The 26,682-nt window shown below is 43.2% G+C and overlaps 1 protein-coding gene across 1 annotated transcript in view; it reads left to right on the top strand.

Annotated features, from left to right (window-relative positions):
• BMPER (BMP binding endothelial regulator) overlaps window positions 1–22,197 on the top strand; it is a 212,142-nt gene extending 189,945 nt beyond the window's left edge. Inside the window, exons 14-15 of the mRNA XM_045003070.1 lie at window positions 3,703–3,833; window positions 20,732–22,197. Of these exons, the coding sequence (XP_044859005.1) occupies window positions 3,703–3,833; window positions 20,732–20,913 (313 nt within the window). The 3' untranslated portion in view covers window positions 20,914–22,197. The remainder of the gene's footprint in view (window positions 1–3,702; window positions 3,834–20,731) is intronic.
• Window positions 22,198–26,682: the final 4,485 nt, after the last annotated feature.

The raw sequence follows: 26,682 nt of genomic DNA, 5'->3' as shown, positions 1-26,682 counted from the left end.
CCCAGAGTACTTACCCTATTTTCTCTCAATCATTCGGCCCTCAGCAAACAAGCATCTTTTGCCTGAAGAAGTTCTCCCAAAAAGCTACCCTTTCAATCACACAAAGGGATTGCCTGGAGTTCCCATCTTGGACCACGAGAGGGAAGCAGCGACTGTATTTTGCTATCTAATGCATCAAATACTTTCTCCCTTGTAGCTTCAGAAGTGATTTTTGTAAACAATTTTTAATATTAATTTATTAATTTTGTTAATAAAGAATCTCATTAGAAAAAAAGTGTCTCTATTTTGATGATAGATGAATATTTACTTTTATACAGTTTTGTTTACTTTTAGTTTTGTTAAATAAGTAGAAAAATTATCAACAGTAATAATTAATTAATTAAAGCAACAAGAAGATACCTACCCCTTGGTGCTGGGCCCTGCATGATTGTACCTCAGCCAAACCAGAGGATTGGGCCCATCAGCTATTTTCAGGATTATACAACTCATGGAAATAGAAATAACTTGATGCCAAAAAGAATGGAGTAAATTAGAGAACTGTTCATTCTTTCTTAGGGAATATTTAATGCTACCCATACCAGGCTTGATCCTTATCTAGGCAGAAAGGAATGGCTAAGAACTAGAGCTGTTTGGATCTGGATCCAAATTAGTCCAAGGTCTATGGGTGTTTGAAACTGGAGTTTTGGGTTTGGCTCTTCTAGACACATTAAGTTTTGTGCCTGGAGACTTATCTTTAACTTAAGGCAACTGATCTGGCTTGGTGTTGGAACTGGCATTCGTCTCTGTGGCCAGAAACTCTCACAGCAGGAAGCTCTGTGATTTTTTTGTGTTCTCAAAACCAGATGAAGTGACTAAAATGTTACATTTTATAAGTCCCAAGATGGGAACTCAGCATGCAAACAGCCAGCCTCCCATAAGCAAGCATGATCCCACCTCTCCCGCTCCCCAACACCTTGGATACCAATAATATAATAATTGTATGAAGAATTATACATAATAGTAAAAGTTGATAAGGCAAGGTTAGTTGAGGATAACAGGATGCCTAGGAGAGAATAAAACTATCTTGATATCTTAATTGGTCTGCAGGGAATACAACAGACTCTCTTTGCAACAGTAATTTCCCGTGATAGCATGTCAGGAATCTGCTTTGTGAAATGAGGTACATTGGTTGCCATGTGTTTGGTTTTCAAATGGAAAGTCTGGTCAAAAGGGGACCTGTGCAGTTCCAGTCAGATGCACTGACCAGATACCAAAAGTCTGGTTATCGCGGGGGGGGGGGGGGGAGGGAGGCGCAGGGTCATCAACCCACAACAGCCCCTGCTGAGCCAGGGCCACTTCCAACCTGCATCTTGTGGGTGGGCAGGCTCCGCATCAGGGGCTGCATCTCCCGACCCAGCCCTGGAACAGAGGGAGCTCAGCTGGTGAGGGAGACGAGGGAGGTGGAGAGGATCAAGCGACAAGGAAGGGGGAGAGGGAAGCAGCATGTGACAGAGATGGGGAGAGAGGAGTGGGCAGGGGTGTGGCCTTAGGGAGAGGCAGAGGGAGGTTCCTGAGCTCCTGCTGTAGTGTCCAGTTTTCAGATATTAGAAAGTTGGCAAGCCTAGATATATACCTCCTAAATGATATGAGGAATATGGAACCACTTATGTTCGGTAACAGAGCCTGATGCATTCAGAGCACTGCTTTCGGATGTCAATGAAGATTTGCAGGCATGCTGTGGTAGGACAATACTCATCAAGGGGAACTTGTTCAGTGAATCATATGTAAGGCTGCGAGTCTGTCATGGAGGTCACGGAAGTCACGGATTCTGTGACTTTCTGTGACCTCCATGACTTCTGCAGCGGCTGGTGCTGGCCCAGGGGCTGCCAGAAGCAGCAGTGGGAGGGGGCTCAGGGCTAGGGAAGGGGTTTGGGAGCACGGGGAGGGTGCTTACCTGGGGTGGGAGGCCATCCTGCAACTCCTAGGAGGTGGAGGGGTGGGTGGGGGTCTCCACGCCACACGCTGCCCATATGTGCAGGCCCTGCCCCCACAGCTCCCATTGGCTGCAATTCCCAGTTAATGGGAGCTGCGGCAGCCGGTGCTTGTGGCGGGAGCAGCAGAGGAGCCCCTGCCCTGGCCCCTGCCTCCGCCATCTAGTAGCTGCAGGGACAGAGCCAGTAGGACGCCCCGCCACCCCCTCTCCCAGTACTAGCAGGGGTCCCGGGTCACCTCCCCAGCACCTGCAGCACCCCCGGACCGCCCACCCCAGAGCAATCCTGCCCAAGTTTTAGACACAGTGGGTATTTTTAGTAAAAGTCATGGACAGGTCACGGGCCTGTGAATTTTTGTTTACGGCCTGTGACCTGTCCGTGAGTTTTACTACAAATACCCGTGATGTATGTAGCTTTAATCATACGTGAGCAAAATAAGGAGATGAATGTGAATACTAAAACGAGAAATTATTTTCAGAAAGCTGAGCACTACCACAGGCTCCCACTGACTTCACTGAGAGTTAGGGATGCTCAGCACCTCTGAAAATCTGTTCCTTAATGTTTCCAGCACACTTCAACAATTTAAAGCATACACAAACAGCAAACTTTGCAAATCCATTGCCTCTTACCAGTTCTCATATTTTCAGCTTGTGCCAAATTGACACGTTCTAGATGAGCTAATTTTGTATACAAACATGTGCAGTAGCAGATTTACTTACTGCTGTGTTTTATGATTATTCAGTGAAGTAAGACGGTTAAATTGAGAGCTGAATGAATAATTGGTTCTTGGGGAGTTTGTGGCTTTTTGTTTTGGGTTGTTTGTTTGTTTTTTTCGTGTTTTGTTAGGGTTTGGTGGCCAACCTGAAAAATCCAGAAAAAAAATTGATTTGTTTCAAGCCAAAACTAACATTTTCCAATTTTTCTCACTGAAACAAAAAATTATTATTTCAGGTTTCTAGCTTTTACATTTTTGAGATATTTGTACATGTAAATCTCTTTAAAACCAACTCTAGCTAAATTTCAAAACAAAACATTTCAAAATGAAAAATAAAAAAAGTCAAAATGAAATATTTTAACATTTTTCAAAAATTTTAATTTTAATTTATTTGGCCAAAAATATTTGCCAAATTTGAGCCAAATTAATGAATAGCTTTTGTCATCCCATAATTGCATTTTTCAGTGACTTTCCTATTCAACTGAAAATTTTTGCTACACTCTAGTTGTATCATGAACCCTGAGGACTTCATAGCATAGTAACTGCGTGTCTTCATTGCTCCTTATAACACTCTTAAATCTGGGAATTAATCTTAAATGTTGTTGCAATAGATGTTCTTCAGGAAAGCCAAGATGGAGCCTTTATTAAGACAAAATTGTATTTGCTACAAATTGTCTTTGCCTTGCTCCATAATTGCAGTGTACAACCTTTGATCCTTATTGCATTGCAGTTCTTGACTCTCATGTTCTGGGCTCTCTACTTTGATATGACTTCGTGGTAGGACATTGATGTAATTGGGAGCACTGAGCATATAGAACAGAATATAGCAGAACTGCAGAGGTTAGATCATCTATGTGGATTTGGGAGTAAAAAGTGTTCGATGTGTTTGCGATTTCTCCAGCACAGGTTATTGCAGCGTTAAACTGTATATGATTATATAAAAAAAAAATTCCAAACTTTGAGGGCTCTTTGTCAAAACTTTTATTTCTTGTTTGTTTCTGCTGGTTTTTTTTCCAGGTCCTGTGTAACAGATATGTGTGAGTGTCCAGTTCATAAAAATTGCTACTGTGAGTCTTTCCTTGCCTATGCCCGAACCTGTCAGAGAGAAGGGGTGAAAGTCCAGTGGAAACCTGAGCAGCACTGTGCAGGTAAGGATACTCTGAGTGCTTTGTTGCAATTTAATGCACAGTCTGAAGGAAAGAACCTTGCAATTTTTTATATCATTATAATGCTGGAGGGAAAAAATAGACACCAATAAATGGCGAGGCTGGAATTTGATAAGCAGCCAGCCTACATTCTGAACTATAGGTGTGTGTCGATAAAATATACATAATCACCCACCCACCCACACACACACACACGTAAGGTATGTTATAGGTATATTGAGAGAGAGAATGCCAACCTGTGGTGGAAATATATAGTGTTCATGTGCATTAATTTTGGTCACTGAGGCAAAGTTCCTATGTGATTTGCACTGCTTTAATGGCAAGTAATTATTTCCACAGAGAAGAGAAGGTTACTTCCTGTAACTGGAGGTTCTTTGAGATGTGTGATCCCTATCTGTTTTCCACATGTGGGTGCACATGCCTGCCATGTGCCTGAATCCGGAAGTGTTTCTTAGCAGTGTCCGTTGACCTGCACTTGTGTTGTGTGTCTCCTCAGCTGAGGATATAAGAGGTTGTGCAGATTGACACCTCTCCAGTCTCCCTCATACTGTAATGGAATGCAGTCCTCAGTGGAGGAGATGGAGGGCAGGTAGTGGGATACAGATAGGGACCACACATCTGGAAGAACCTCCAGTTACAGGTAGATAACCTCTTCTTCTTTTTTGACTGATGGTCTCTATGTGTATTCCACACGTGGGTGACTCACGAGCAGTGATCAGTGTGGAGGTGGGTGCAAGGATTCCAATGGATGTGTGGTTTGCAGTACAGCCTGGCCCATGGGATGTGTGTTGCTACTGCTCATGTGATGGTATAGTGTGTCATGAACATGTGGATGGAGCACCACGTTGCTGCATGAGAAATGTCTTGCCAGGATATGTCCACCAGTGAGGCTGATGTGGCGGCCTGTGCTTGTGTAGAGTGCACCATGACTCTATCAGATGGGGGTATGTTGGATTAGTTGTAGCTAGGGCTGTCAAACGATTAAAAAAATTAATCGGGATTAATCGAATGATTAATCACGCTGTTAATAATAGAATATCATTTCTTCAAATATTTTTGGATGTTTTCTACATTTTCAAATATATTGATTTCGATTACAACACAGAATACAAAGTGTACAGTGCTCACTTTATTTTTTTATTACAAGTATTTGCACTGTAAAGAAACCAAAAGAAATAGTATATTTCAATTCACCTGCTACAAATACTGTAGTGCAATCTCTTCATCATGGAAGTTGAATTTACAAATGTAGAATTATCTACAAAAAAACTGCATTCAAAAATAAAAATGTAAAATTTTAGAGCCTGTTAGTCCACTCAGTCCTACTTCTTCTTCAGCCAATTGCTCAGACAAACAAGTTTGTTTATGTTTGCAGGACATAGCGATGCCCACTTCTTGTTTACAATGTTGCTTAAACTGCAGCAAGGGAGGTTTAGGTTGGACATTAGGAAAAACTTCCTAACTGTCAGGGTGGTTAAGCACTGGAATAAATTGCCTAGGGAAGTTGTGGAATCTCCATCATTGGAGATTTTTAATAGCAGGCTGGACAAACATCTGTCAGGATTGGGCTAGATAATACTTAGTCCTGCCACAAGTGCAGGGATTGGACTAGATGACTTCTTAAGGTTCCTTCCAGTTCTATGATTCTAATATCACCTGAAAGTGAGAACAGGCGTCCTCATGGCACCGTTGTAACAGGCATTACAAGATATTTGCGTGCCAGATATGCTAAAGATTCATATGTCCCTTCATGCTTCAACCACCATTCCAGGGGACATGCATCCATGCTGATGATGGGTTCTGCTCGATAACAATCCAAAGCAGTGCAGACCGACGCATGTTCATTTTAATTATCTGAGTCAGATGCCACCAGCAGAAGGTTGATTTTCTTTTTGGTGGTTCAGGTTCTGTAGTTTCTTCATCAAAGTGTTGCTCTTTTAAGACTTCTAAAAGCATTCTCCACACCTCGTCCCTCTCAGATTTTGGAAGGCACTTCAGATTCTTAGACCTTGGGTTGAGTGCTGTAGTTATCTTTAGAAATCTCACATTGGTACCCTCTTTGCATTTTGTCAAATCTGCAGTGAAAGTGTTCTTAAAATGAACAATGTGCTGAGTCATCATCCGAGACTGCTATAACATGAAATATATGGCAGAATGTGGATAAAACAGAGCAGGAGACATACAATTCTCCCCCAAGGAGTTCAGTCCCAAATTTAATTAATGCATTTTTTTTTAACAATCATCATCAACATGGACGCATGTCCTCTGGAATGATGGCTGAAGGATGAAGGGGCATGCAAATGTTTAGCATATCTGGCACGTAAATATCTTGCAATCCCAGCTACAAAAGTGCTGTGCAAATGCCTGTTCTCTCTTTCTGGTGACATTGTAAATAAGAAGAGGACAGTATTATCTCCTATAAATGTAAACAAACTTGTTTGTCTTAGCGATTGGCTGAATAAGAAGTGGGACTGAGTGGACTTATAGGCTCTGAAGTTTTACATTGTTTTGGTTTTGAGTGCAGTTATGTAACAAAAAAATCTACATTTGTAAGTTGCACTTTCACGACAAAGAGATTGCACTACAGTACTTGTATGAGGTGAATTGAAAAATACTATTTCTTTTGTTTATCATTTTTACAGTCCAAATATTTGTAATAAAAAATAATATAAACTTTGGTTTCAGTTATAACACAGAATACTATATATGAAAATGTAGAAAAACATCCAAAATATTTAATAAATTTAAATTGATATTCTATTGTTTAACAGTGCGATTAAAACCACGATTAATCGCAATTCATTTTTTAAATTGCAATTAATTTTTTGAGTTAATCGCGTGAGTTAACTGTGATTAATCGACAACCCTAGTTGTAAAATTCACGGATGTACCTGAGACCCATTTGGAAATGCATTAGGATGAAAGAGCTTGACCTCTGGACCATTCATGATGACCACAAATAGTTTCAGCGATGTGCAAAAGGGTTGAATCTTGTGGAAGTAGAACACCAGTGCATGATGGACATGGAGGGAGTGCAAGGCTCTGTCAGTAGGGGAGGTGTGTGGTTTGGGGTGGAAAACTAGCAGGTGTATGCACTGATTTAGGTGGAATTCAGACACCACTTTTGGGAGGAATTTAAGGGGCAGCCATAAGGCCACCTTGTCCTTGTGGAATATTGTGTAGTGGGAGTCTGCCATCATAGCTGTGACTTCACTGACTCGTCTGGGTGAAGTAATGGCTACTAAGAAAGTCACTTTCATCGAGAGCTGGGAGAATGTGCATGCTGCTAGCGGCTCAAAGGGTGGCTTTGTGAGGGCAGAGAGAACAAGATTATGATCCCATGGTTGCATGGGCTTCAGTACTGGTGGAAAGGGGTTGAGTAAACCTTTCATGAAACTGATAGTGGTGGGATGGAGCTGTCCATAAGAGGAAGAAAGGCTGCATTCTAATAGAGTTGAGGTCCAGGTCCGACATCTTGAGGATGAGGAGATAGTTGAGAACAAGTGGAATAGACACCGTGCTCAGTGAGTTGTGGTGGTGGCAGTGGGCCCTGTCCCTGCCAGCAGGTATATGGGATCTTGGGGAGCAATTACCACACGGGTGGGGTGCAAAATAAACTTTATTAAGAAAATACAAAAACAGGGAAAATTCAATAGTGAGGGGTATGGGGTTGTTAAGGTAGACAATTGGGGAGGGGTTTCTTTTTGGTAAACAGTAAGGGGGTTTCAATAGTGGGGTACAACACAGTAGGATACAATACAGTGGGTAATCAGTTAACACTGAGGTATAAATGTAACAGGTAGCTAGCGATTTCTATGTAAAAAGGTGTGTCACAGCAGCATATAACCAACTAACAGTTATGGATAAAATGTGTTAAATAACAAACAATTTCAGGTAAAAATGTGTCACAGTGGTGTAAATGTAGAATGTGAGGGGTATCAGAAAGGAAGAAAGTAACCAATGGGGTTTTATGCTAGAGATTTAAACTTAGTGAGACAGAGCAAACAGGCTGCAAGTTTAAGCAGCAGAGAGAGTGTAACAAGGTAGAAAGACACAGAGAAGCTGGGGTGGGGGGTGTTTGCAGTGGGAAGACAGACAATTACAATTATACAGAACACAGCAAAATCTTATCTATGAGCTAACTTAACCAAGACTACACAAATTAAAACACAATGCAACAATTCTCTAAGCCTAACTTACAAAGTATAATGCTAAACTTAACTTAATGGGTGCACCTTATGCTAAGGATAGTTCCAGAGGGCTGAGTGGTGTGTGTCCAGGACACAGCTCCAAAGAGGGGAGGGGGTGACTGCAGCAGTGGATACAGCTGAAAACAGTCCAAGGCAAAGCCCACAGGAGCAGAACTTAGCAGCAGCACAAACTTATTTTCAGTGGCAGAGTGCCACGGGGTTTAAGAGAGAGGTTTTAAAACACAGACCAAGGTTTAGCTTGAGTCTGTGTGCTGGGGAGACAGAGCCAGCAGCTAAAATAATACAATAAAAGTATAGAAAGTTTCACAGAGGGATTCTTACCATCCCCCAAGGCAGCAGCAGAGGTAGAAACAGCAAGCACATCAGAAGGCTCGGTACAGTCTTGATAATCAGGAGATCTCTCAGGCAGCAATTCGTTCTTCATGGGGGGGGTTTTCAAAAACGGCGGTACGCTCAAAAATAAAACGAGAGCGGAGAAAGGACCCCCAGAACCCCTGGTTGATCAGACCAGGCAGCAATGCAAGAACCTTTCTGAAGTCTGTTCAAAAAATGTCTGTTTATAAAGGCAAACCCTGGCAGCTTCCCACCAGTAACTCTGATTGGCTCCCCCTCTTACAGGTAGGAGAGAAGGCAGAGAAAAAAAACTGCAGGCAGCCACCAAGACATGTTTGGACTAGTCCTGAGCCCAGAGGTATGACTCATGCCCAGGATCTTAAAAACACAATAGGTCTTGCAGCTCTGGACAGTGGCCACCCTACACCAAGCCCAGGTTTTAACAAGGTGATAACAGGACTAACCCTTTGAACAGGGCAGTGGTCCCACTTAGCATAAGTGGCCATCCCTTTGAGAAGGGCAATGGCTTTTGTTAAACAACTTACGGGGCCCTCCCTTTGAGAAGGGCAGAGGCCCTGGTAAACAACTTAACAGCCAGGGAGGGGCGGCCACAGAGGAGAACAAGAACAAAATGGAGTAAGGGGGCAGCTTTAAGAAACAAAATGGAGCTGTAACAGACAGGCCCATGATGTGAAGCGTCTCCATTTAGCTCAGTAGTAGGCTCTGGTGGATTCTCTGCTGCTTTGGGTAAAGACTTGTCAAACCGAGGTAGAACATGCACCATCTATGCTTGACACCCATCCAAATACCTGGGTGTGAGGTGAAGAGGGCCAGGATTGGGATGACAGAGTCTCCCCCAATCTTGTGTGAACAGATCTGGGAGTGTGCAGAGGTGGAATGGTGTGCAGGCAGACAGTGTGAGGAAGTCTGTGAACCAGAACTGACAGGGCCAGATTGGGGCTATGAATATAATGGTGGCTCTGTCCTGGTGAATCTTACATAGCACCTGTGGCAGGAGGGGAATGGAGAGAAAGGTGTAGCAGAGGTTGCCAGTCCAGGGGAGAAGGAGAGCATCGCCCTGATAGTCCTCCCCTAAAGCACCTCTGGAGCAATAGAGGGGCAGCTTTTGGTTCTTGTGAGTAGCAAAGAAATTGGGGAATGCCCCACTTTGCGAAGAGGTACAGGAGTGTGGTGTCATGTAGCTCTCACTTGTGATTGAGGTACAGAATCCCGCTGAGCACATCGGCCAGGGAATTCTTGGTGTCCCATAGGTACGTGGTTTGAAGCATCCCGTGGTTCTTGATGCACTCTCCCTGTGTCCCTGCAGCCTGGGGGAAGGAGGAAGCAGCAGAGTAGCTGGCTGCCGGCTGAGCTCCTCACCCACTATGTGGGGCTGCTTTGCCTTCTCTGCTGCTGCAGTCCCAGGGCTGCTGCCTGCTTTGCAGACCATCTGCCAAGATGAGTCAGGGTTTGGAGGCAAAGGCAATGTGTGGGACTCCAGCAGCAGAGAAGGCGAAGCAGCCCCATGTGGTGGGGGAGGAGCTCAGCCGGCAGCCAGCACCTAACACAATGGGGTCCTGGTCCATGACTGAGACTCCCAGGTGCTATGATAATACAGCCAGCCGCCCTGCTGCTTCCTCCCTCCCTAGGCTGAACACCTCTGGGCTGTGGGAGGCATCGTCAAAACTGAGGTGTGTTCTGCTGCTGGAAGAGGGTCGAGGAGGTGGTTGTGAAAGAGGCAGGGATGCAAGGCCACTGTGATCGGTGTCTTTGATATGGGGGCTCCTGCTGCCAGTAGTGGTAGGCTAGGTAGGGAGTGTATGAGCAGGGGAAGAAGATCGTAGTGTGGCTCTGGAGTCCTTCAGCGAGTGGAGGGACTTGTCTGTCTTATTGTCAAACAGCTTGTGCTTGTCAAAAAGGAGGTCCTCAATTGTATTTTGGACCTCCCCTGGGGAAGCTGGATGATTGTAGCCACGAGTCTCTTCACATAATGATTCCGGTCACTAGAGAGTGAGAGGATGCGTTGGCCACCTCCACAGCTGCCTGAAGGCCCACATGGGGTGACCAGTTCCCTGTGTCCAGCAGTGCCTGGAATCACTGATGATACCCTGGTAGCAGCTTGTCCTTGAACTCTGGTAGCCTGTTGTAGTTGTTAAAGTCATACTTGGCTAGCAGAGCCTGGTAGCTGGCAATGCAGAATTGTAGTCCCACAGAAGAACTGACCTTCCTGCCCCAGCAGGTCCAGTCTCTTAGCTGCATTGTTCAGAGGAGTAGATTATTGTAGTTGCTGCCGTGCCAGTTCCACAGCCTCTTGGACAGCCATGGAGCTAGGGGGTGGATGAGTGAAAAGAAAATTGGCTGCTTTAGCAGGCACAAAATATCTCCTCTCCTCTCTGCCTGCCTAGATGTGGGGGCACATGAGGCAGGGGTGTGCCACATTGCTCGTGATGGCCTCACTAATGGGTAGGGCTACCCTAGGTGGCCCCTGAGGTTGGAAGAGGTCCAGGAGTTGATGTTGTGGGTCCTGAACCTCTTCCAACGGGATTCCTAGGTCTGTCACTACTCTCTGCAGCAAGTCCTGGTATTGGTGGCAGTGGTCCAGCAGAGAGAGTGGGAAGAGGATGATTGCCTCATCCAGTGAGGAGGGTATTCCAGTTGGGACTAGCATAGCCGGTGGTACTAGTTCTATGTCTCCCTTTTCTTCGTACACTGACAGCACTGGTGGGTGTGCAGGGGATGGCCGATAGGATGCCTGAGATGGTGTCTGTGGTAGGGATCCCAGGGTCCCCTGTATGGCCAAAAGGAAGGGTGCCTCAGATGTGTTGGGCCCCATGGGAAGCAGTACCAGGCCTCTGTTGTTGGGTCATATGCCGGAGGGTAGGGTGTACATCTGGACTCTGACATGACATCGGGGAGAAGGAGGGTTTCGGTTCCGAGAACTCCTCGGACTCTGAATATGGTGCTGGCAAGGCGGGGACCATTGGTACCAGAGGGCTGCTGTGTGGCAGACATATGGGCTTTTCTTGGAACAGCAGAAGGGGTTCATACTTTGGGGTTGGGATGTCGTGGTTGAGCAGGGGGCTGAATAAGAGGGGAGACTGCAGGTACGGGAGGATCAACTCTTCTGCCAACAGAAATGCTTCTGAGCATCCAGGGATCCGTGGTGTACATGCAGAGATGCCGGAGGGTCCTGGCAATGCTTGGGTGCCTAGGTCACCGTCTGTACTATCACATCCCATTTGTACCTGGCCTGACCCTCCATGCGGGGAATCTTGGGTGCTGGTCTGGCCGGATCTGCGCGTGACATCTCACCAGACCTGGTACGTCTCGGGGAGGAAATGCTGTGCTTGGGAGCAGTCTGCAGCGGGGATCTGCTCTTGTGCCTGTGAGAGTGTTTTTCTTCTCTCCTGCTGGGACATGTGCGGTGCTTGGAGCGGCACTCACTGCTGGTGATGGCCACTGTACAGGGCTGTCTCTGTGGCCTGGATTGGAGTGCACCCTGGGTCTCATCGCTTCCTCCATCAGATATTTATGAAGGTGGAGCTTGTGGGCTTCCCGAGTCTAAGGCGGGAAGGATTTGCAAATGGTACAGCGAGCTGCCATGTGTACCTTGCTCAGGCAGTAGAGGCACCACTGGTGCTCGTCACTCACAGAGAAGGTGCGCGGGCAGGAAACGGCTTTTGAAGCCCGGAATCAGGGGTACAGTCCCTGGCAGGGGAAGTACAGGCCCCAGTCAGGGGAAAGAAGAACTACACACTAACGATACTAAATTATCTAACTAACACTATAAAAACTATTCACAATGATTTACAACAAAGCAGAAGTGATTCACTCTCTTAGAAACTAAGAGCACGAAGGAACTGGGGGTTCCGACTCAGGCCACGTGGTGGTAAGAGGGAACTGGAGAGGTGTTGACCCACATTACCTCTTATATCCTTGTCTGGGAGCATGAGAAGACGTACTATGCTCATGTGGGTCAATGGACACTGCTAAGAAACACTTCTGGACTCAGGTGCATGGTGTGACTGCGCACCCGTGTGTGGAAGACACACAGGGACCATCACTCGAAGCAGAATGGTGACATGTGGTCTTGGCCATTTTAAAGTGAGACAATATTTCCCTTGATTATGGCCCTTTTAATTCAGGTCACTGTATAATGGCATTAGATTATCTGAAAATTTATGTAAAGATTTATATAATCTTAGTCTTATAGTTAAGACTAATATTTAGTAATGGATATTTTTAGTAAAAGTCATGGACAGGTCACGGGCAGTTAACAAAAAATCATGGTCCATGACTTGTACTATATACCCCTGACTAAATCTTGGCTGTTCTGTGGCAGGGGGTGGCCGGTGGCACTGCAGGGCTGGAGTGGGGGTGGCAGCAGCGACGCACAGCCTGGGACCACTGCTGGGCCTGGGGTGTTGCAGCATCTGGCCTGGCACCCCCACTGGTGCTGGTGGTGGGCGACCTGGGGCTGCTGCTGGAGGGGGGACGATGCGGGGGGGGGTGTCCAAGAATGCCCCAGCAGCAGTGGGTGCGGCTGGCCCAGGGGCCTCTCAAGCTGCTCAGGTAGCCAGTCACGCCGGCTGCTCCAGAAGTTCTGGAGGTCCTGGAAAGTCACGGAATCTGTGATTTCTGCAACATCCGTAACAGACTCGCAGCCTTAATTATAGTTTAGAAAGATGAGTGGGATACTCTCTGCTGGTCAAAGAGCTGTTATTCTGCTCTCTATTCTGGTGATTGTGTGACTCAATGTCTACCCTCTCATCATAATTTTTTCTGTTTCCTGGAGGATACAATAGCAGGAAGGGGTGAATGATACAGATAAATATATGATTGCTCCTGAAATCTCTGATTATTCTTTACAAAGGAACAGAGCAATCCAGATGGAATGTCTCTATGTGAATGTACTGCTCCCTAAATGAAGCCCCAGAAAGCATTAATGGCATATGTTGTTTTAATCCATTGACACATCCAGTAGCAGGTCAGACTGGAGCCTAAAGAAAACAGCCCTTGGCTTGTTTTCATGAGCTGCCTGGATTCTCTTTACTTTTTATTATTACAGGACTGCCTAGGATCTCTAGTAATAGACCAGGACCCCACTGCACTAGGCGCTGTCCAAACAGAACAGAAAGATGGCCTCTGCCCCAAAGAGTTTACAATTGCTCTGTCTCCTGTTTTATACTTAGAGTGGGGAGTATTAGGAAACAACAAGACAACATTAGTCGTCATGAGAGGCAATGGTTTCAGCACACCAGTGGCCTAACCTAACTTTTGCAATCATAATGGCTAATGCTCTCTTGCGTTCCTTTGACATAAATGGGAAACTAATGCAGTCTTCCCTGGAACCATGAGCCTGTTGGAATGGCACTGTATCAGTGAAAGAGGCTCCTTTAATAAGGGGATGTCTATATTGATAGAACATTTTGCCTTTTTTTCTACCGTGTCATCAAAGATAAGAACTTTTCTAAGGACAAAACACCCCTTGAGACAATATTTTGCACAAGGAGTGTCCATAAATCCTCTACCAAGGCCTTGAAAGGCTATTAGTAAAGACAGCCCCCTCCCCCCCCCATTAAAATGGACATTTGTAGAAACTTCTCATCTCTGTGACATCCCCTCAAACACTAGCACCCTTTTCGTGCTTTTTTGGTTGAAAATCCTTGGGGATCGCCTCAGGAAAGTAGCATGTGTTTGACTAAGTTTCCACTTGATGCTCCATTCAGAATGTGAGACTAAAGTATAGGGGCTGGACTTTTCAAAGGGTGAGTGAGGCCATGCCTACGCATACAGTGCTGCAGTGGCATAGCCGTTCCAATGCAGCTGTGCTGCTGCAGCACATCTGGGGAAGACAATCTACGAACACTTATGTTGGTGTAACTTATGTTGCCCCTTGAGCTACATAAATTATGCCTACATAGGCTGTAGTGTAGACATAGCCTAAGGCACTTAAATCTCATTGGGATCTGGGCCTCCTTTGGGCCCATTAGCAAATCCTAGCCAGGGTTGAGACTATTTTCAAAGCCAGCTAGGTGATTTGTACATGCATCTTTCATTAATTGTACTGGAAGTTGTGTCTTTAAATTCCCTGGGCTTTGAAAATCTCAATGCTGCCTCAGATTTGCAAAAGGACATAAGGGAGGCCCAACTCACAAAGGGTCTCTACAGTTCCTCCAAAGGGTACATCTTGTTCCCATGTACAAATATCCAGGGGCCAACAGATACTCTGTATCTGATCGTCGAACCTTTAGTTCAGCTCATGCTATCAATATGGTGTCAGGGTGGCACATTCTATACAGCAAAACTGTATGGACTGTGCAGGGAACTCATAAAAAATAAAGTGCTTCCTTACACTTATGGTAACAATAACCAGTATCTAGGTTTTAAGCTTTAACTGCCTTTTGTTAAACCCTATCATTACAATTATTTTGTCCTATTTAGGGATAAACATTTCTAGTTATGAAACAATATATATGTCATAAAATTTAGTAATCTGTGACTTTCATTTCCTGTTTGACATTTCATAGACAGCAGGATATTTGAAAGGCTCTTGTTCTAATGGGAATTGAGTGTACTTATTAATAAAGTCAGGTTTTAATTATTCTTTTGTGTGTTATAAAACACAGGCCTGGTGTGCTTGCCAATTCTTATACCCAGGGTGCTCAGAGATAAATAATATTCTTTAGAATACTTATGCTGTCTGGACTGTCAGCCAAATGGGATGCACAGGAGACTAAATATATGTCCTGTTCTCTACACACTTCCCCCCCTCTAACCAGAAAGTGGATCATCTAGCTACTCATTTCCTAAATGAATAGCACATGTTCACTGCTGTTTAAGGCATACAGTGCACAGGTGATATAAGATGACACTAAAGAGAAGGGTGTGGAGAAGACATTAGCGAATGGGAGATTTGTTACAAAAAGATAAAAAGGAAGAAGCTGGGTTATGGTATGAAGGGGTTGGTGAGACCGGTGTGTAAACTGAGAAGGTTTGGAAGGGCAGGAAGGGATGTGTGGGAAGCAGATGAGTTAAGGGGAGAGTGAGAAGCTTTGAGGATGGATATGGGGAATAAGAAAGCGTATGAGGGGAAGAGAAAGGAGCTTGGAATGGTGAGACAAGGGGAGAAATAAGGGAAGGAGGTTTAAGAGGATAGAAAGAGAAGTGACAGGGCTGGTGAGGAAGTGACAGAGTGGGAAAAAGGAGATGAGAGAGAGAGAGGCTGATGAAGACAGAGGAGAGATGTTTATAGGGCTGAGGAAGGAAAAGAAACATCCTGGCTGAGGGGAATGCAAAGGTGTTTGGGCAATGGACCTTTAGCCTGTGGAGCTTGGAAGACATATGTAGAAGATGCAGTATGGTAAGGGGGAAGTAATTCCCTGTGAAGGGATGGCTGTGGCAATACTAAAGAAAAGGGAAGGCATGGTTTGGGCAATGACAAGGAGGGAGGTGCAGGTAATAAAACTGAGAGAGCCACTTAATCCAGGGACTGGCTCTCAGGAGCTCTTGTCAGCTAAGTGATTTTCTCCTTTGATTCCTGAGTTGTTGAGGGTGATTCCAGATGTCATCATTTCCACTTATATGCTGGTTTCAACCAGCTGTTTTGCCCTTCTGGTTCCCTCTCATCAGCAGAATTTAAGTCTAAAGTGCACAATTTTTTTTTTCAAATAATTTTGTCCCTGGTGGAATTTCTTCTAGATCTTACTCTAATGAGTTTCCTCTGTGTCTCTGTGAGAGAGGAAAGAGCTTCTATCTTTTTAATAAATATTTGATAGAAGTTGGAGCAGTTAGAAATACAGGCAAAACTGTATAATTAAAAGGCTCGTTCAGGTCCCCTCCCTTCCACTGGCAAGAATGCTCCTGAAATGATGTACCCAAATTGTAAGCAGCAAGTACCATGAATGAGCCCAGACTGGGCGTGCTAAGAAACTCCAGGAAAGGGAAGGCTGGGCAACAGTAACAGAAAAAACAGCACCCTGTAATCATTTGGAAATCCTAACTCAGAAAGTTCTGTAGACTTGAGAATGCAGAAAAGCAGCTAGAGGCTGACTTGAGAAAGGCAGCTGTTTGGGACTCTTATTAGACGTCAGACATTATCTTAATTAGATTTGTCAGTTATCAGTGAAAAACAAAGCAGTTCAAAAGTTCATATCTGATATCTGTGTTTTTGTGCAGTGGAACAACAAGAGACTTTCACTGCACAGTGGGTAACTCAAAGCTGTAAATCCCCATTAATGCAGTAATAAATATGGACAATTAGGAGCTAGTTGTTAAAAGCCTAAAGTCAGGACCAGATTGTAAGCAGCAGTGCCAAACATATGTTTTTGAAGATGAGTGGGAAAATGCTAGTGGACTGGTAATGGTGCAAAATGTTGTATTATTTGCAACATTGGTAGTAAGTTTTTGTTTTGTACTAACATATTAGGAAAGTTAACATCACTAGTGTTCAAATTTTTTTAAAGTATTTGCATCAGAAGGTGGATATGAAAGCATCCCTTCTGTTTTCTGTGTCAATATGGTAATGACCCATGTCAACAATCCAGGGGAAATTTAACTGTATATTGTCCTTTTTCTTCTTTTTCTTTTTTTTTAAGTTGTTGGTTGACTTAAAGTCAAAGTGGAATGTTTTGGCTCAATCACAGTTTAAAATGCAAAATGCTCAAACAGGTTTAAATGTCAGCTATTGTATTTTTCAGTATTCCACTTCCAGAGTAATTATCATTTAATTCCACAGTAAATGGCAGCAGTCCTATCTTTTAAATGGTATCACTGAGGGGTACAATTTCAACAGTTTTACTGCTCACGAATTTCATGTTTTGAGTAGCTGAAAATGCCATGTTTTAACTTTTCAGTGAAAAGTCACCACAGTGCTAGGAAACTATTGGTGCCAACAGTGCTGAGAGGAGCAGCCTTTAATCTGTTCTGAATTACTCTGGGGCAGAAATGGCCCCCAGATGGCTCCAGGCTGGGGTAGTGGAAAGGTGGCTTGGAGCCATCTCTTCTTCTTCACCTTGGGTATTGTGCCAAGCACAGCTCAGCTGGACCAAATACCTGGCCTTTGTACAGTAAAACTTTATAGGTTGAAGTCTTTAAAGTTGAAAACCTTAAGATCATAGAGTGTGCTCTAACGCCTAGATTTTCAAAGGGGCAATTTTCGGTCTCTCAATTTTTGAGTTCCAAACTTGAGATCCCTTAAAGGGCATCTGATTTTCAGAGGGCAGCTACTCAGCAGATACAGATACCCTGTAAGGTAGCTCAAGCTGACCATCCAGAATCACAAGTTACTCTTGAAAATCTTGGCCTACATTTCATCAAACATTTAATACACAGTTGCTGAAGGATTTTTAAGCACTGCACATATTCTTGCGGAGATTAGATTCTGCATGTGCAGAGCTTGTTTTGTAGCTAAAGGTGTTATGTGCTTGATGTACATTACGTAACTTTCTTTTACCTCTCAATTTCCTTTTTGAAAATTTTGCCTTTTCTTTTAAAAACTAGGATAATTACAGTACAAAATATCCATTAATGTTGCAATTTTAAAAGGTTCTCAGGGTTACATGAATCTGTCTCCTGTCCACACAAAGAATCAGCTCCTCACTACCATCCATCAACAAAACTGTACTGAAATCAATGGAGCTACGTTGATTTGCACTGGCTAAGGAGCTGACCTATGTAATTTTTTCTTCTTTTTAAAAAATGATGTATCTTGCTTATTACACGACTGTGTTACGAGGTTAGATGGATATCTTAAAACAGTGGTTTTCAACCTTTTTTCATTTGTGAACCCCTAAAAAATGTGAATGAAAGGGCGGACCCCTTTGGAAATCTTAGATGTAGTTTGCTACGGACTGTGGAACAAAGGTTGAAAACCACTGTCTTCGAATATGCAGGATATGCAACTTGACTGAGTTGACATTACTATGGAGACTGTAACTTCTTACTCCCACTGAGGATCTGACCCTTAATTTTCTGATTTCTTAGGCTATGTCTATACTTTCTTAAAATGCTACAGTGGTGCATCTGTTGTCTACACTGGGGTTAGGCATGGTCATGGTTTGGGAGAGTGCGTGGGGGCACTGCCCCCCCAAACAGAGGCAAGGTGTGCGGGGAGGGGTTACACAGGGTCATGTGCCACTTCCTCTCCCTTCCCCGCCCTGATTTCTGCGAGCACTGAGCTGCCTTGCAGGGCTTGCTCTGCTTGGCCTGCTGGTGGGGGGGTGGGGACTCTGTCCTTCCCATGTTGTGCCTCCCCGACCCCAACATGTTTCCTCCTGGGTCCTGGTGCCGGCCCATTTCCTATACAATAGAGAGTGCCAGCCGGGGGGCAGGGCAAGGGTTGGGGTGGGGGGAAGCGATAGTGAGCAGTGGGAGGGGGAGGGGACAGGGGGAAGAGAAGGGAATGGGGCAGAGGACAATGGGCAGAGGAAAGGGGAGGGGATGGGATGGGGAAGGGAAGGGGATACAGGAATGGGCAGGGGGGAAACGGGTCTGGCATGTGGCATCCTCTCGGCAGCAGTACTAGCAGGGAGGCGGCCGCAGCAGCACCAGAGCAGCGACATCGCTGCAGCACCTGGTGCCAGAGTAACCACCAGCCAGCAGCAGTTGGGGCTCCCCTGTTAAGCTGTCCCATCGCACTCCCCAGCACCGGCAGCCCAGGTATCCAGTCCAGGTGGGGGGAGAGAGCCAGTGAGCCATGGCTACAGCGTGCACATGTGTGTGCATGGGCACACCAGTACTTTGCACCCTCCCCCCCAAAAAATATAGCAGTCAAATGACACCTATGGGGTTTAGCTCAGAATTTTTCACCCCTGAGTGAGGTAGCTGGGTCAACCAAGATTTTTAGTGTAGACCTGGCCTTAGTGTTTAAACTCCTAACCTTACCATGACAGTACTACAAGATTTTGTATTTTAATAAGAGTATCTCTGCTTACTTTTTCTTTGTGAATAATGGCAATGTTGTAATGGCATTCTAAGCCCCATACATGGAAAAAATTAGCCCTGTTCTGTCTCTAACAGAATCTGTGTGACTTGCATTCTTTAACAAGTGTGGACCTATAATACTCTCAAGAGAGAAGCAACCTATTTTCAAGCAGCCACTTGACTGTAAATAGCAAGATAGGATTCTGGATACTTGCAAGTCTATTGCCACTTGATTGTACTTTTCTTTTTTACATCATCACAGCCCTTTGAAAGAGTAACAGCCTTTTATTTACTATTGAGCCATGCATTATTCTCCATGCTGGATAGAGTATACAATGTGGAGAGCTGAAAGTTCTAATCTAGTAGTGGTACAGTGCTTTTAGCTTAGCCCTCCATAGTCATTTATATTGAAAATGCATTGAAATGTCAACTGCATGGAGCACATACTGGCATCACCAAACATAAGAATCATTGACCTCAGTGACTCCTTGATATAAGCGTATAGCAGAGAAATCATTGTGGGGTTTGGTTTGTTTTTTTTCGCAATATGTGGTGCTGCTGTTGAACTAACAGCATTGTCTTGACTTACTGCAATGTACAGTTCTATTCGTGAAATTAAAAGCAATGCCTGTGAGTCAGAAGACTTGTCGCTGTCAACTTTGCCACTGGTTCTTAATGGAAACTTGAACAAGTCACTTCACCTTTCTGGTTCCTTAGTTTCCCCATCTGAAAAATGGACATAATGAGGTTATTTATCTGCCTTTGTAAAATGTTTCCTGAATTTCAGATGAAAGACATTATATCATCTATACAGTCAAAGCAGAGATCAGCCTAAGGTACAAAATTCAGATCTGGTTCTAGATGTGAACTTTCCCCAAGTTTGGAGGTATTCTGGATCCAGAATTTTGTTTCTGGACTTCATACTGATAAAGACAGCTTTGAAGTTAGGATCTGGATTAGAATTCTTGCAAAGATCAGGATTATTTTAGATACCTGGTTTTGCTTCACGCTCATCTTTAGCACAATATACACCTCTACCTCAGTATAACACGACCCGATATAACATGAATTTGGATATAATGTGGTAAAGCAGTGCTCTGGGGGGGCAAGGCTGTGCACTCCGGCGGATCAAAGCAAGTTCGATATAACGCAGTTTTACCTATAACACGGTAAGATTTTTTGGCTCCCAAGGACAGCGCTATATCAGGGTAGAGGTGTAGTGGAATCTCTATATAAAGCACTTTTTCATATGTCTCTGATGCTATGATGTTCTATTAAATATCTGCAACTATGACAAACATGTCATAAAGGATTGAATTATGGTCTTAAAAAATGTAATTAAAATGGCATATCTTTAATCCTAGTCCTGTGATCTTTATCAATCACGTGTGTTTTCTTTTAACTGCCTTTCAGCAACCCAGTGTAAACATGGTGCAGTGTATGATACCTGTGGCCCTGGATGTGTCAAAACTTGTGACAACTGGAATGAGATCGGTCCATGCAATAAGCCGTGTGTTGCAGGTTGCCACTGTCCTGCAAACTTAGTTCATCACAAAGGAAGATGCATCAAGCCAGTCCTCTGTCCACAACGGTGACGTTAGTTCTAAATCCAAGGACTATAATATTGGTATCTTTGATACCTTTGAAGCTCACAGCCAATGAAGGACTGCACTGTTTGTATGCAGATTCTGCAAAGTACACACATACTCAACGTTTGTGTATATATGTGAGTCTATGTATATGTATATTTATGTGTCTATATATACACACACAGGCACATATATACATTTATTTATATATACACACACACATGTATATACATGTATACTGTGTGTGTGTGTAAATACACATGTGTACACAAATATAAATATAACATATACATATATATATACACACACACACACAGAGAAATATACATCATTTATGTAAACAATAGAAGGATGAATTATTTTATGTATATTTTTTGCTATAAACGTTATGTATTATTTGTAGGATCCTAATCTGTAAGCGATTTGAGTCGTTGTACAAATAAAACAGGTGTTTTTAATACAATATAGTGGCATGAAAACATTGGGTGACTTTGCCATTGCATCAACTTGTAGTTTCCCAGGAAATTTTTCTAGGGCCATAGCATTGCCAGACTGGATTATCTTCAACAGAGAACCTGGATTTACAGTTGTATAGGAAACACTTTTCTCTGGAGATGGAGGATTTATCTAGGAATATTTCATGTGTACCTCAGAGCTGTCTAGTGATTGGTGACAGTGTTTAATGGTGCAGAGAAAGCTAGGGATTGGATTTTATGCTTAATTGAATCACTGTATAAAATGACTTCCAAAACTGGATTGGCCAACTGCCAATAAAGAGAGATTTGTTTTTGGAACAGAACCAAAGAATCAATGGCCAGATTCTCAAAAGTGTTCAACATGCAGCAGCTCCCATTGAAAAACTGACCTCTTATCATTTAATAAATTAAATATCCTATATGTGTTGTTATATTTGGCATTAACTGGGAATGAACAGTAAAGAACCAGGGAAAAAAACTTTCGCCCCCTTACCATGTTTTAAGCCACTGGTTTTGTTTCATGCATTCTTAGAAATATTATTGGATAAACAAAACTTAAATATTGTGAAGTAAGATGCAATTTGATTTTGCTGCAGCTTGATACTTAAAATAACCTTGGCTCCCTTTTTTAGTAACGCATTTCATTGGTCAGCATGTTTAGAACCCAAAGGCAAATTCTCCTAAAGAACAGTGTAGAAAATGTTAAATGATAAATGCCAGCAGCTCACCAATTTCATCTATCTTCATGAACTAAGGGTATGTCTTCACTACCAGCTGGATCGGTGGGCAGCGATCGATCCAGCGGGGATCGATTTATCAGGTTTAGTCTAGACCAGTGGGGATCAATTTATCACATCTAGTCAAGACTGTTTGCAATCAGTCCATACAGTAAAAAGATGACTGATTGCTATGAGAGGTGCAGGCAGAGTTGACAGGGGAGCGGCAGCAGTCGACTCACCGTAGTAGAGACACCGCGGTAAGTGAGCAGTAAGTTATTCACGTAACTGAAGTTGCATAGCTTAGATCAATCTCCTTCTCCCCCCCACCCCAGTGTAGACCAGGCCTTATGGATTTGTGAAGTTTGCTTGACTGCTGAAATCTTCCCAATGGAGATGCAGTGAGATGTGATTCCACCAGACATCATAATTTATACCGTACAGCTCTCTCAAGCTGGCGGGCAAGGGGGTGGGGAGTTACACTTCCCTTGCCATGGAAACCTCCAGTAGGGTCTGATCAATGGGAATCTTCAGTAGGCATTTGATGAGAACTTATAACGAAGTAACCTTTTTTCCCCATAGCACTACTTCACTATAATTCAAACTTCTCTAACCTGAATTGAAATTGCACTTCATAATGTCTGGGGAAAAAATCAGGACTTTAATCTACTTCTCTTCAACAGAAGCTTCACTGTGTCTGAATTCAGTAATTTTACTCCGAGTAAAAGGGTGTAACAGTTTCTAGTTATATATGGTTATGATGGTATCATGGGTGAAGCTATTTGGTAAGCAGATCTAACATAGCATAATCATATGCAAAATTCTACATACACTAGTGTTAAACAGAGCTGGGTCAATAATTCCAAAAGTTTTCCATGAATGTTTGTCTAAAACTTTTAAAATTTGACGGTCACTTCATGAGCACTCCATGTTTGTTTTTTCTGTCAACATTCAAGTGATTAAGTTTTATGGGCAAAAAGGGTTTATGGAAAACAAATTTCAAAGTCACACATACAAGTATTTGTGGAAAACCAAACTGTGAATGTGCAAGTGCTCATCCAATCAGGACACAGAAACAATACTGTGTGACTTATCTAACCAATCACACATTGTAGCAATGCTGCTGAAATTCAGAATGTTTGCAATCAGTCCATAGAGTAAAAAGATGAAATGATAGTTGCTAACAAATTTCAAATATCAATTAAATCTGAGGAAATAGCAATCTGTTTGGGATAGTCCATGGTGGGGCTGGGAGTGGGGCTAAATCCATTGAACATGTTATTTGCCCTCTTCTAGTATTAAGTGGGTTTTTTTTTAATTTTTACATATCCATCAATAAAACGTACTTAAAATGAACAAAGGTTAAGCAGAACACACACAAACTGCTCATGGTGAATACTGTGCATCTCCTGAGATTTTTCACCAGGTTTTTGTTCTGAATGATCATGATGAATGAAAGGTAAAGAGACACGTCCTCAGTTGCTATATGTCAGTATAGCTCCGCTAGTAAATAAAGCTAGGCCTGTGAAAAAACAAACTCTTAGGCTAGACTGTTTCAGTCTGGACCCTGACCTGGGTATCAGCTCAGATACATCCTAGTTTAGCTTTGCTTTGTTATAGCTTCCTAGTTAATTACACTCTGGGGCTGTAGGGTACCAACGGTTCCTTTGCCTAGCACTCAAGGGAACGGTAAGGCTGCACTCTGCCCTGCTCATGGGGGTAAAGAGGCTGCCTCCTTCTCCCCTGAGACCAATGCATGACTGGACAGAGTATCACTGTTAAGATTCTATTCAGCAGAAATTCCACATGAACATCTGTAATGCCTTGCACCCAGCTGAGGAATTCAGCATAAATATCAGCTGGGAATGCAGAAGCTATTTGCCTTTCCCCTTTCTCCCAAAATATTATAGGGCTGCAGTCTTGACTTGCTTGAAGTCAATAGCAGAAATCCCATTAATTTCACTGGAGCAAGGATTTCATCACAGATGCCTCCTTAATAGAGCTACTCAGAGATGCTGAATTCATTTTACTTCTGCCATCCTTCCGCTGTGAAATATTAATCCTGGTACACTAGAGCTGGAAACTTCTGGTATATGGCTGTAGATATTATTTTTGTAATTTGCAAAACAGATCTAGCTTTAATATGCCATGGCAATGGTGTATTTTTAACCATTGGCTCAGGAGCAATGTATGTGTTGCTGTTTTGATATTCTTGGATGGAACTCATACTCTGATACCTGCATCAAGTTTTTGCATTAAAACGTTGATATTGCTTATGCCTATCTGTTAGTGTGACTTTGTGCAAATTCAAAGGGTGATGGATGTTTCAAAAGATCACAGGGTTCTAACCAAACAATGGTCTAAAAGAAAAGCCCGTAGAGAGGCACTGTAGTCCAATGGGTGAAATAGAGGACTGGGAATCAAGAGACTGGAGTTATATTTTTAGTTCTGCTACTAACTTATGTGACCATTTAGCAAGTCATTTAATCTCTGTGCCTCCATTTCCAGCTCAAGAAAATGGAATTGATATTTACTCATCTTTGTAAAGTGCTTTGAGGTAAATTGATTAAAAACATAAATATAATATAAGTTGGTCGAATTCAGTGTGTTATTTTACCAGGGTATGAAGATCTGCCTTGGGTTCAAGCAATCCCAAATTTTTGCCATTGCCTTTATTCCAAAGGGTCTCAATTTATTGACAAATTTGAAGACAAAATACATTAGTATCATTGTATTTTCTTTCTGCTCTTCTTTTATCTAATTGGTGTCATTGGTGGGAGTTGTGAACCATGGAGAGGTAATATTATTCAAAATAAATAATTTAGGTGTATCACACACCTCTGTAGATGCTTCAGTATTTCCTGGAAGGTCTTTCTCATGGAAAAAAAGTTATGAATCTGCTAAAAGTGAAAAGATGGAAATGAGAGGGTTCCTAATATCCTACCCACATGTAACTATTTCTTTGCAGGAGATGAGACATTTCCAGCAGCAACCCTAGAAGATATAACTTGCTTCTCTGGTGCAGGAGAAGTACAAACACTGGAGAGCACCAGCTGGCCTCTCACTGACAACACTTTACTGTTACTAAAATGGACTTTGAGTGCCTGGATAGAAACCTTCTATTTGCCCTTCTTCAAAGTATGCTAGAGGGTCCATTGCATTGCATCACAGAACAATGACAGAGGAATGTGACAGAAATATGCAGAGCCAGAAGAGTAGAAGGGTCAGATTTAAGCAACAGAATTTGGCAATGCAGTGGTAAGATAGTCAAGCCTTGGGAGCTCCTTGCAGCCTTATTAGTCTCAGACAACCCTTACCTAAGGACATATTTTTGACAAAGTCTCTACATTTGGGAGATGAGTTCTTTACAGGGACACAGCGTTAGGACACATTTCTTCCGTGTTCCCTGATTCCACTGTTTCAGGAAGCCTTGTGTTGAGAGAAGAATGCTTCAGAGGGTATGCAGGGTAAGCCCATGCTGGAGCTCTGGCTCAAGGCTGACCCCTTTTATGGCTACACTGCAATTGCGTTAACCCAGGGCTCAGACCCAGGTCCCCAGGACCCTGCAGGGCTGGAGGGTCCAAACTTGAGTCAAGCTGGGAGCCAGAGTTCAAGCCCTGTTGCTTTGTAGTGTAGCTGCAGCCTGCTTGACTCAGGTCCTGGGAGTCATCCAGAAGTATCCCACAATTCCATGTGACAACTTTCCTTAATCCTGTCTATCCCAAAAATCTGGTTAAAAAGACAATGTAGATGCTCAAGCCCAGGGTTCCCTAACATGGAACAGATTATTTTAGTCCCACTAACACTGGGCTTACATTGCAGTGTAGACATACCCAGAGAGACAGTCTCCTGTGAAATTTTTTTCCTGGAAAAAGGCATACACCTGTATGGACACTCACAATGCTTTTGTTCTCATCTTCCTGTCCCTAGTCAGTGAAGATAGTTGTACATATTAGGAATTTCTAGTGCCTTTGTCACTGTAGAATATGAGCTCCAAATACCATATTTAAGAATTGCATAGAATTATCCATAGTAGACTGTAAAATCCAGACCTTATCTGAGTGCCTGAAATGTCCTTGACTGTGTTCAGAAGGTGGTGCAATAACATAAGGCAATGAGAGAAGCAGCAGAGCAAACTGAAGCGAGGGGCAGAAAAGAGTGAAAAAAAAAAAGAACCTAATAATTGTAATCAAAGAATTTCCTCATCAAGGTTACACTGTCATTCTCAGAGAATGTGTTAAATTCAAATCTGAACATGTGATTTCCTCCTCCATAAATGATAAGTGACATCCTTATGTTCTGCTGTGAGCTGGGCTGGGGTTGTGACCAAACATAGGAATGAGATCTGAAGCTAGGAAAAGGTTTTTATTTCCTGGATCAATACGCCTGCAGAATTCAAAGAGGGCTGCCTGGTGCTCCCACTATATAACAAGCATGTTTTGGTTCTCTGTGGGATATATATTTTAATGAACATAAAACAATCCCCAAGCGTACAACAGTGAAGAAAGGGTTGCAATTGTTCAATTATAATTAGTACTAGACTTTTTTCCCCCTCTATATTAAGAGCTCACAAGTTTTCAGCA

This window comes from Mauremys mutica, chromosome 2 (genome assembly GCF_020497125.1).
Source record: "Mauremys mutica isolate MM-2020 ecotype Southern chromosome 2, ASM2049712v1, whole genome shotgun sequence".
Lineage (NCBI taxonomy): Eukaryota > Metazoa > Chordata > Testudines > Geoemydidae > Mauremys > Mauremys mutica.
The sequence above is the reverse complement of the archived record's forward strand: the minus strand, read 5'-3'. Positions and strand labels throughout refer to the sequence as shown.